The 11,718-nt window shown below is 37.4% G+C and overlaps 2 protein-coding genes across 2 annotated transcripts; one reads left to right on the forward strand and one right to left on the reverse strand.

The window, feature by feature from the left end:
* The first annotated feature begins 759 nt into the window (after positions 1 to 759).
* LOC108866663 (translocase of chloroplast 34) lies at positions 760 to 5,173 on the forward strand. The gene is made up of 8 exons (XM_018645693.2): positions 760 to 923; positions 2,062 to 2,181; positions 2,286 to 2,393; positions 2,492 to 2,616; positions 2,750 to 3,014; positions 4,410 to 4,478; positions 4,572 to 4,733; positions 4,830 to 5,173. Exons 2-8 carry the CDS (start codon positions 2,083 to 2,085, stop codon positions 4,938 to 4,940), a joined length of 939 nt encoding a protein of 312 aa, XP_018501209.2. The 5' UTR covers positions 760 to 923; positions 2,062 to 2,082; the 3' UTR covers positions 4,941 to 5,173.
* A 492-nt stretch (positions 5,174 to 5,665) lies between these two features.
* Positions 5,666 to 11,213, reverse strand: LOC103940077 (chaperone protein dnaJ A6, chloroplastic). The gene is given in 9 exon segments (XM_009350148.3): positions 5,666 to 6,743; positions 6,746 to 6,793; positions 6,889 to 6,969; positions 7,045 to 7,093; positions 8,438 to 8,480; positions 9,606 to 9,663; positions 9,762 to 9,903; positions 10,143 to 10,270; positions 11,022 to 11,213. Coding segments are annotated over 8 exon segments (1,347 nt in total). The 5' UTR covers positions 10,250 to 10,270; positions 11,022 to 11,213; the 3' UTR covers positions 5,666 to 5,924.
* Positions 11,214 to 11,718: the final 505 nt, after the last annotated feature.

Raw genomic sequence — 11,718 nt, forward strand, 5'->3', positions numbered from 1 at the left:
GATGATGTTAAGATGATTGATATCTCGAAGGCAGTCTCAAGAAAGTGTGAGATACTATATCCAGTTTAAGAAAGAGTCAGTGCACGCCAACTTGTGTTCAGTTTCAAAAATAGTGCTATGTGTTTAGTTTCAGAAATAGTGTAGCACTCGTGTTCAATTTTATAAATAGTGTAGTACTCGTGTTTAGTTTTAGAAATAATTAGTATTCAATTTTCAGAAATAGTGTTCGATTTTAGAAATGATGTACCATTAAGTTTCAGAAATACTGTGTGGGATGGACGTTGGGGGTCCAGATAGTTTTTATTACTATTTTCAATTTTGTTTTATATTATATTAAACTTTTGTCATTTTCATTAAAATATAAGTTATTTTCATTAAGGGTAATGCTAGAGAAATCATTAAATTTTGTAAACTAAGTGACATGTAAGTTGATGATTGAATTATTATTCAAGTTTTGATTAACGTGCTTATTTCTTATTGATAACATATCATTTAATTTACAAATTTAATCTACAAACTTAATCAATCTTACATTACCCTCTCATTAAAATGAAGCACTTCCTATTAAATAAATTATAAAATAATTTTTAGTTAAAATAAACTTAGTTAAAGTCTTTTTCATTAAAGTTCCATTCTTTTAATTGCAAGTGCAAAAATCGATACACATGAATAGGATAGGTCATTAATTCATCAATCCAACCTTTGAAAAAGAAAAAAGAAAATAAAGCCGGACGAACGACAATAAAATACAGGAAACGACATTAAAGTTTGTTTTATCTGAAAATTGCGAGTGTGCAAAACGAAGGTTGCTATACTTATCTTCACCGTACCCGCCTCTCTCCCTCCCTCTCTCTCTTCTCTCTCTCTCTCTCTCTGGTTTCTCTATCAGTGTGTCTCCCACGTCTTACAGCACAGATAAACCGGTGAGTAAAGTCTCTATCTTTTTCAAGTATTTCCCCTTCAAATTTCAATTTTTGCATAATTCTCTGCCCTAGAATTCATCACCAAAGACACCATGTTCAATTCCGATATCTGGGTTTTTGTATAAGTTGCTCGTCGGTTTTATGGTTGCGAAGGGTTTATCTGAATTCAATACGTGTTGGTGTCCTAGAATGTTAATTTTCCCTAGGAAAACTTGTTACCATTCAATTCATACACTTTGAAGATGATTTATCTGGTTACTGCATAAATCTCTGTTGCCTGCTATCTTAGAATTTCAGTTCGCGATGTTGATTTTATCGCATGGGTTTGAAGAAATACACCGCAAATTGTGTAGCATTGCTTTCGGTGATGACTGTGTTGAGTCCGAAAGTTTACAGCTAGTGAAATTCCTTTATTTATTTAAATTCAGGGATTAGACGAAACCGGAAAGCTTTTACCTTTTAATTGTTGTTTGGGGCTGTCGTGTCATGTAAAATAGAATTAGGTGATGAGATAAGGGTCGTCCATTTGCTAGTTCTGTTGGGTGCTTTTTCGGTTTTTATTAAAGCACTGATAAATAACTAAAACTCAGTGCTTTGTCTTCCCATATATTTAAACAACAAATTACTTGTTTTCTGCAACCTCAAATTCTTGAGGCCCGTTCACCTAAGAGTTGTTGGTCTTGCAGTCAGGTCCTTCGTTTGCTCCCAAGTGGTATGGGCTTCGACTCTTTCCCACAGTACCCACCAAGCAAATGCTAGGGTTTCTTGCTCTCCAAATACTGTGGGGTCAGGCAGGGGGCCTAGTGATTAGTCGGGTCAAAGACTTGAATACACCAGTTTAAAAAATAAATTAAATTAAATTAAAATAATAAAATGCTTGAGGCCTGTCATTTACAGATTGGTTTTTGGCTTTTTTTTTTTTTTTCTTTTGGCCAGAGATGTAATGGAAATGTGTGGGAGTAATTATGGATGAAGAAGGTGGTGGGAGGAATGAAGGAAATATGAAATGGAAACTTGAAAAAGTAAACTACTTTGTTCCAAAACTACAAAAGCAAAATTGTTAGCAAATGGGCCTTTCATTACCCAAAAAGAAAACATTGCTATAGTATTTAGTTTTATTTACATGTTTTGTTTTCAGCGCTAGAACGGAGATTGAGCCATGGCATCCCAGATGGTTAGAGAATGGACTGGAATAAATAGCTTTGCACCCGCCACTCAGACTAAGTTGCTTGAATTGCTTGGAAAACTTAAGCAAGAGGTTTCATTTCTTTGCAATGTTAATTAGTACTCAAATTCATTTATCCTTTTTCTATTTGTTTAATTACATTTTAACTTGCTTACTCTTGTGTGCTGCATGTGTAGAATGTGAACAGTTTGACTGTTCTAGTAATGGGGAAAGGCGGTGTTGGAAAATCATCCACTGTCAATTCACTCCTTGGCGAAAGGGCTGTTCCCATCAGTCCTTTTCAGGTTTTTATGTGTTGCTTTTGTTTTAGTCTGGATTCACTGGGTTCTTTGCCTGGCCTTTGTAAATACTCTTCGGATTTTTGTTTGTTGTTTCTGTCTAGGCTGAAGGAATTAGACCCTTGATGTTTTCACGTTCGAGGGCAGGGTTTACATTAAACATCATTGACACCCCTGGGCTCATAGAAGGAGGATATGTTAATGACATGGCTCTTAATAATATTAAAAGGTTAGCTCTTGCTTTACATTTTTTTTTTTTTAAATCTTTTCAGTCTCTTGTGGAAATGAGCTGCGGGCTCTTGTTCAAGAATTTTTACGATAATTCAAACTGACTTAATTCTGTTGGTGGTATTCTTGAGCAGCTTCCTTCTGAATAAGACCATTGATGTTCTACTCTATGTGGATCGGTTGGATGCTTATAGGGTGGACAACTTGGATAAGGAGGTTGTCAAAGCCATAACAGATAGTTTTGGTAAGGGAATATGGAATAGGGCTTTGGTTGTTCTGACACATGCTCAGCTCTCACCACCAGATGGTTATGCTTATGATGACTTTGTCTCCAAAAGATCTGAGGCTCTTCTGAAAATTGTCCGTCTTGGTGCTGGATTGAAAAAACAGGATGCACAGGTGAGCAATCTCTCCCTCCCAAGTTTAGGCTGTGTTTTAAGCTCCATGTCTTCCTCCTTTTTCTTTGATGTAATTGGCATTATGGTTATTTCATTGAAGACATTAGGCAGGATCTTGTATTGTCCTGTTAGACTATTAATTTGAAAGTACATGAACTCTGTGAAGGGTAGTTTTTGCTTTGCCTTTGGTACTTGTGTTTGTTGGGGGGTTTGGGGGGGTTGGGGAACATGAAACTTTCTCTTAAATAGTGCAAGTAGTTTCTAGGATACTTTCTTGCTATGCCATCATTAACTGAAAAAGAATCAAGCATTCGTGCTGGATTTTTTAACAAGGTTATGGCACTTATGACAGATTGGAAAGAATATGATTTATAAAATAATGGTTCTTTTTGCTTCTGTCCCATGCCTTTAAGACCTGGAAATTAGATGAATATGATAGATTTTGCATCTGACCATGTTGTATGATATGCATGACTATTTCATAAGAAGGTTCTAGCTCACCCCAAAATCTTCAAAATAATTGTTTTGAATTATGTATATGTTCATGTTTGAAATAGGGTTTTACGTTGGAGCTTGATGATTAGACTAGAGGGTAGTTTGATGGGATTAAAAAAGGGATAAAAAATATTGTAATTAGTTTCTTGTGAATTCGTTTGTCCTTTGTCAACAAATTGTCAGCAAAGATGTAGTCTTGCTTGCCTTCACTCGGTTCCGTGAGTTTCTGGTGCGTTTGACAAATTTGATCCATGACTTAAGTATTAAATCCATCCTTTGTTTTATACTTCTGAAGTGATATGATTTTGTTTTTTATGGTCTGTGCCAACTATACTTCAAATTGAAGTTTAGGGGACGGGGGAGATACATATGTAAACTTGAGTATTCTTTCAGATAGATGACTTGTTGTCTGTGAGTTACTCCGTAGCTCTTGCAATGAAGTGGAGGCATGATCGGACTCTAATGCCTAACTGTTGAGTTTCTTGGATTAATGTGTCTCAATTTATACCAAACCTTCCAATGATTACACGTCAGGTTGGACTTGCAGATGAATACATAGTAGCAATGAGATTCCCGTTATCATGCTAGGAATCTAGGACAGTTTATTCTTTTTTCACGTGATGTTCAGGAGGGAATTGAAGTCTAAGCAGTGGTAAAACAGGAAGACTTATGAAGTATAAGGTCATAACGCTAGTTGTTTTATTTGGGTGTCATACTTTTTCTATGTGGTAATGCTTTTATATACGGTTTTTTCAATCTCGTGTTTCTCTTTTCTTTTACATTTAAAATAGAAGAATAAGTTTTCAAGCTTGTTCTTTCCTTTTGCCTTGCTTTTTCAGGAAGGCCTTGTGTGCTTGCAAAGTCTTTCATTTTTCTGAAAGTTTTCCTTTCTTCTCTTTAGGCTTCGAATATTCCTGTTGTTTTAGTTGAGAACAGTGGGAGATGTAACAAGAATGAAAGTGACGAAAAGGTTAGTTATTTTCCTCACGTCATGTTTACAGTTGTTCCCCTGAAATACAGTTACGCATCATTCCATCTTTGTTTGACTGTCGTTTGGTAACAGGTTCTTCCAAATGGAACGGCTTGGATATCTCATTTGGTCCAAACAATGACAGAAGTTATCTTGAATGGAAGCAAGTCTATTCACGTTGACAAGAAGTTGATCGAGGGACCTAACCCCAATGACAAGGGGAAGTTGTTGATCCCTCTGTTTTTAGCGATCCAGGTGAGCTTCCATTTTAATACCTTGAGTGCTTTTCTTTTCTCTCTATTGATGCAGGGACTAATATCCATTTTCATTTTTCTCCTTTCCTGTGAACAGTATTTCTGTGCCATTAAGCCGATAGAACGAGCAATCAAGTGTGATATTGCAAAAGAGAGTAGACCATCATGGGAGATGCGGGATTCCAGTGCGGCCGGTCGCAAGTTCTGATTTGGTTTTGGTTTGCCCATCTCCTCTTGGAAGTTCTACTGGCTTCTTGTGCTTCCCAACGTTTGATCATCCGTGTTTGCGTTTTTCTATTTTTCCGGTAGCAGTTAAAGTAGTCATTGTGAGATTATGCAGTATTTATATGCCGAGGCTTTTGGATCTTGTCCTTGAGGAAACAGATTTTGTACCGTAACCGGGACACCCTTTAATATTATTTGTAATGCCCTTTCTATTCAGCGTTGCCCGTTTTAAAATAAAAAATACCACCTTTTCCTTTCGCGGTCAAACATAACTCATGTTTACTTGAAAGTATGGTTCTGACCGTCGAATTGAATGAATATACAGCCGCCAGGTAATTAATAGATTTGAAGTGCAGGTCTATGTTGATCGATTTTGTGGGTCTACCTTGCAGACTCGATGAAACAATCAATATTTTTTTTGGACTTCCTGCACTCCGGACGAAATCGATTTTGTTGGACATTCTGCCCTTGTCCAATAAAATCAATTGTTTCATCACGTATCCCGCAGAGGGCAACGGGGATAAAAGACATGGGTGCTGTATTAACTCCTAAAAAGTCATCCTACACTAGTCCCTAGTTTAAGAAATAAAGCGGGAAGGACCGCAACCGTGCAAGATGACAATTTTTCGGAGTACTGATAACAGTTTCCTGTAACAATTTCATATAACAAAGGAAAAAATCGTATAATTTATGTTTGATCCCAAAGAATAAGGCAACAATAAGCATTAGGTTGAAATAGATATAGTACGAGAAAATGTCTTACATCGGTTCATCTCCCCTAAAGCTGACGGATTATCACAAGACGATTTTATCTACGACTAGAGATATAATATCCCACCCAAAACTAAATCAAAATTGCTGCGGTCCACAATGCGCATCAGGGCAAAAAGATGCACCAACGAGGATGGATATAATCAAACCGATAGGGTCAGTTCTGTATGGATGAAACAACTTACCACAAAAGAAACTATCTCCTGCTTGCAGCCTTGCCCTTGCTTAGACTCGCAAGTTCTTCGATGAGCTTCTTCTCATCAGTGCTCAATCTCTTTGGGATTTCAACCTGCACGCGGACAAGCTGATCACCTCTCATGTTGCTTTTGTTTAAGAGGGGAACACCTTTCTTTGCCATCACAAGGGTTGTGTTCGGTTGGGTACCAGCTGGAATCTTCAAATCAACCATCCCATCGACCGATGGAACCTTAATCGTAGTCCCCAATATTGCATCTATATAGGATACCTTGCAGGTGTACAGTATGTTGGTATCATCACGTTTGAGGACAGGGTCTGATATGACATCTATAATAACAAATAGGTCACCAGGAGACCCGCCCCGCCTTCCAGCATTACCTTCATTTCGGACTCTTAAACGGCTCCCAGAGTCCACACCAGCGGGAACCTTCAGACTGATCCGCTTTGTCCTCCTCACCCGACCATCCCCAGAGCAAGTGTTACAAGGGGTTGATGTTTCCCCAGTCCCACCGCATGATGAGCATGTCATAACCTGTTGGAATACACCTAATGGAGTCCTTGCTGATTGAACCACCTGACCTTGCCCACCACATGTGCTGCATGTGGATGCCTTGGTGCCTGGTTTAGCACCAGAACCATTGCAAGTCCCGCAGCTCTCCAATCGGCTAATTTCAATCTCCTTTTCAACCCCAAAAACTGCTTCCTTGAAGTTCAACACAAGATTATAATATTCATCCTGGCCATCAACTGCTCGACTCCTAGAACCTCTGCCCCCCATTCCGCCCATCCCACCCATACCACCCATCCCACCCATACCGCCATGCCCTCAAATAGGGACTCGAACAGATCAAATGGGTTGCTGAAATCCTGCAACATCACAGTTCATCGTCCCATTGTAAGAAAGTAGACATGCAAATGAAGAAATAATTTTGTGCCCAATCATGAGTTTGAAAGGTACTTACCCCCGTACCCATACCAGCACCTTTAATTCCAGCCTCTCCATACTTGTCATATAGTGATCGTTTTTCATCATCAGACAAGACCTGCGAAGATTAAATAATTAATATAACTAATATAATAAAGGCCACCAATGATATGTTATAAAACCATGCTTTTACCTCATATGCATTACTGATTTCCTTGAATTTTGTTTCTGCCCCGGGTTCTCTGTTACAAAAAAAATACAGTTCCCACAAAATGAAAACAGACAACATTTACCATATAGATTGTTAAACTAAATTGAATAGAAAATTTCGACTTGCATAACAGATATGATTACATAGGTAAGATATCAAACTTCTTACATCCAGACATGATTACATGTCTCGACATATAGATGAGCTGGGCCAACACATCAACTTTCAAAAATCCAGACACAATCATATCTACATAATTTCTGACAGAAAGTTCGCAAAAAGATTCAAATGTATTGCCTGATTAGATTATTTGTCCTGAATCCTGATTCCTGATGGAAATTTTTAAATGTGGACATTTTGCTTAGACGGAATAGCTTCCACCATTTTAGAAAAAATAAAAATTTATAGCTCCCGAGCTAAAATAGAAATGTACAACTCAGCCCAACCTCAATGCTTCAATCAAGTTTTGTGTCCTTAAATTTAAGGTTCCTCTTACCGAACCCCTTTTCAGGAATAAATAAAATAAAATCACACAGAACAACCCAAGAAAACTGACTAAACTAAACTAAACTCTCCCAGTCATTTAACATGGGTGGTGAGATGGGGAACCGGAGGAACTTTGATCAGATTCTGGTCCACCAATTCCAAAACAGCCACACAGCCCCAAAAAAGTAGACAACAAGTGATTTCTAGTAAGCTGCCCTTTTCACATCCAACTTCTTTTCCACTTTACAAATATTCATACAAACTTTAATTTGCTCTACCGAACCCGTAATGCATTTTCTTTGCCAAGCCTAAGACTTAAATCACAAGTTGCAACATCCCAAAAACATACAGCATCTTTAGCCATGAACATCTCTAGCAGCTCTAGCTTTACCACATCAGCACAGATCCCGAACTCTAAAAATGAGACAAACTAGTATTACCTACAGAACGTGCCTCTCATCATTTCTAGCCCAAGATCATTACAAACCTTTGAATTGACTTCAATAGGGAGGAAAAAAAACACTTATATAACTCTACTATAGACAAAGGATATGAATACAGCCAAGGTCTTGGGAGAAAATTCTTCTGCATATAAAGAATAAAGTAACCATGAACCTTCAAGCATACCATCCTCAAATCCTATGGGCTGACTACTAAGTGTACATACTATCTGGCACTATAATACAAATGACCAAACTCTAATGGAAACTGAGCACGTAGACTAGAGATATGTTTTAACATTCAATTACAGCATAATGTAACTGAGATAACCCCTCTTTTTATAGGACCAAATACAGAGAATAACAGATATAAAGTAACATTAACGGAGAAGAGGAAAAACAAATGGTAAACACTACTAGTCAAAATTGAGCTGGCAAAACTGGCTCACTTGTTAACATCTGGATGATAACTTCTTGCAAGCTTCCGATAAGCTGAAAAGTGAGAAGTATGCAGAAAAATTAGAAGACGATAATCCAGAGGAAAAAAAAAATATACAAAAGAAAAACCAAAAAAAGCACAAACCATGATTTATTCAATGCTTGAAGCCACTCACTATAATTTATTCAATCTTTCAAGCACACAAATTCACACTAGATGCTTTATTTATCCAAGAGTGATAAAAGCTTAATTTTTGTTTGTTCTGACTTGCACAAAACCAAAGCATTTCACATATTAGGTTCCAATATGAAGGGTTACTTTCTAATGTACATTCATTACAGCAATCCATTCATAAAGGTAATATGAAATCCAACAAAAACTTTCAAACACATGGATCAGATAGAATATATCATTCTAAAACCTCATGTAAAAATTCATATAGGGTGGACATTGGAGAAAGTACATAATAGGATTTTAAAAAGAGAGAGACATATCATAAAAAATCAAGCTGAGATTGTCAACTAAAGGTGCACAACCAAGTTACATTAGGTACAAAATTCCTATGAATGAGAATACTCATTCTCCCACTGCCTCAAATAGCTGCATATTCCTTATTTCATCCCCCAAAGGAAAAAATCATGACTAAAATAGGTTGAAGAAAGTAATCACGTGCAAGACTACTGAACATAGCTAAGAATACATTCATAAAGTTAGGCAATCAAGAAGAAAGGACACTTTTTTTTAGTCAAAGAAGAATGACGCTGAGATCATCACAATACAGAACAGTCCTCATACAGCCGAGGTGTTCATATTATATTTCTCCACTCTTCAAATCCAGGATTTGGGGCCAAGGCATCGTACCATTCAGTTCTCTATCCATGCTAAAGACAAAGAGTATTACTTAACAAATAGTTAGACTGCACATATGCAATATATTCCTTTGCGTACTTTTGCCATACATATATGTGGGGGAAAATAAGCTAAACATGCCAGGCTAAGGGAGAAGTAAGAACTGAATATCATAATATGCAAGCAGTTAGCTCTGTAAAAAGACACAGATTAGGTTTTTTAATCTCAGATCCACAAAAATGATAGAAAAGCACATAAAAGAAACAGAAACAATACACAGACAATAGTTTACGAGGAAAAAAGAAGAAAGATAATAGAAGAGTAGATACCGCTTTTAATTTCTGATTTACTTGCATTTCTTGACACCCCAAGAACAGAATAAAAGTCCTGGATGTAAGAATATGTGAAACAGTTAATGTGTATTCATTCATTAAGCTTCTTAATTCAGGGGAAGAAAAAGTACAACCAACGTTTGTTATACTCACAGTATCTGCTCTAACTATAAATCGTGCTCCCCTGCTACGATGCGAAGTTTGAGACGGGCCTGCACAGAATAGAGCATTCAAGGAATCCCGAGAGAACAAGCTTGAACTCGGTGCCCCCAAATATCCTATTTTGCTTGATACACTGCATTCAAGATGATACTTCAACTAATACTTTTAAACAATCTAAGAGATGCTGGTAGCTTGTTAAGCAGATGCGTTAATTTAGAAGTAGAAACCAAACCAAAACAAAATGAAAGGAACAGATACAGCATATATAGAAATAACGTCAAAATCGATAGGAATATAATCAGAACTTTATAAGTGGAGTGCATTGTGTTCGTAAGGCTCTTAAATAAAAAAAAATAAAAAAAAAGAACTTACCAACATTGGGATGTGAGGACCTTGTTTATGGCACAGGGCCTTAGCATTGTCTGAGGACGAATGCCCCATTGAGTAACCCATGTACTTCCACAATGAATAATTGCCATTCAGTGAACTTTCTGCGAGCACTGAGCAGAAACAAACACACTATATCAGGAATTTTTTAATGTTCCAACAAAACATACTTGGGGATAACTCGTATTGAAGAAATAGTTCTGTAAATGACTATTCAGAGAGGTGTGATAAACAATAACAGAGAAACCGACCACAACACGAATGGAGAGAGAAGGACTAGTCAACCTAGCAGAGGTCCTGACGTACAGAGCCTCTCCTCTTGCAACATTCTTCCCCTCTTATCTCATCTTTTAGTTAATTACAAATATTAATGTCTTATTAGTTATTATTATACACCTTCTTTGTGAATCTCTACACTTTCTCGCAAACACGTATAGCACAAAGCTCCGTATCATCATTGGGTTTAACTAACTTACGGAAATGAACCCAAATGAGCCCCTTTTCTCTTAAGATGTTTTTGTTTTCATACAAAAGGCATTGACTCCAAAGGTTTTTACTAGTGCAACTAAACCTTATACGCACAACAAAAGAAAGATGCAAAAAATTGAACAAGCATGTGGCAAGCAACGGACGCTCATATAGTCCGAAACAAACAACTTACAAGTAAAACATATAGATACGTACAGTGCCATCGAATAGCAGAAGCGAAGAAAAGCTTAAAAATTGAAGAAAAAGGCACCAAACTCAAGTATCTCAAATTCTCAATTGGTAGGTAAAAACAAAGAATTTACGTTTCCAGTGACAAATTAACACAGCGCAGGCAAATCGAACCCGAAGGACGAAAAGGAGAAATATTGAAATTACCTGATATGCGATGCGAACCGCTAACCCAGTGCTCAAAGAGCGCCTAGCAATGGAACACACAAAGCTCACGAAATATCAGAAATCAAGTAAAATAAAGCAAATTTGGGAAACGAACTTGTTGAAACCCTAACGACGGTGAGAGCAGAGAGAGAATTATGGCGGAGCACAGTGGTGAACGGCGGCGGTGTGGGGCGCACAAGAGAAGCAAAGAGAGGGTGTGGATGGCGCGGAAGTGAGGGCTCCAAAGTGAGCGAAGTGGGGATGAGATTGCGTGGCTTCAACAGCCGAACTGAACTCAACAAGTACCAAACGCTGCGTAGTAGGGCCAAACAAATCAAAACGACGTCTCTAGATTCACTTCACTTTGGGTCCAAAGTCCAAATAAATCAAAACGACGTCTCTAGATTATTCCAAATCATACAATGCTTTATCTTGGGTTCTCTTCGACAAAGGTTTTTTTACCAAAGGACATACCACGAAGTTTTGTTTGAAGAGGTGTGCATTTTGAAGTTTTGTGTTCGTTCTCTTTTGTTTATAATCTGTCATTATTTTCTGGATGCGAGTTTCATTTAAATTTTTAGGTTTTCATTTTTATTCCTGATTTTTACGCTGAGCTTTAGATGATTTTTTAACTATTTGTTGTACCATCCTTATACTACCTTTCTAGTGATTCAATAAAAAAGTTTAGCTCATACAA

The sequence above is a fragment of a genome, unplaced genomic scaffold (assembly GCF_019419815.1).
Source record: "Pyrus x bretschneideri cultivar Hongxiangsu unplaced genomic scaffold, Pyrus_bretschneideri_v1 Contig20, whole genome shotgun sequence".
Taxonomy (NCBI): Eukaryota; Viridiplantae; Streptophyta; class Magnoliopsida; order Rosales; family Rosaceae; genus Pyrus; species Pyrus x bretschneideri.

What these genes read in the sequence shown, in the direction of transcription:
- LOC108866663 (XM_018645693.2), top strand. Translation starts at nt 2,083, where the DNA reads ATGGCATCCCAGATGGTTAGAGAATGGACTGGAATAAATAGCTTTGCA. An exon ending in GCTCTTAATAATATTAAAAG is followed by an intron (nt 2,617 to 2,749) that starts GTTAGCTCTTGC and finishes ATTCTTGAGCAG; the next exon opens with CTTCCTTCTGAATAAGACCA. An exon ending in AGAATGAAAGTGACGAAAAG is followed by an intron (nt 4,479 to 4,571) that starts GTTAGTTATTTT and finishes GTTTGGTAACAG; the next exon opens with GTTCTTCCAAATGGAACGGC.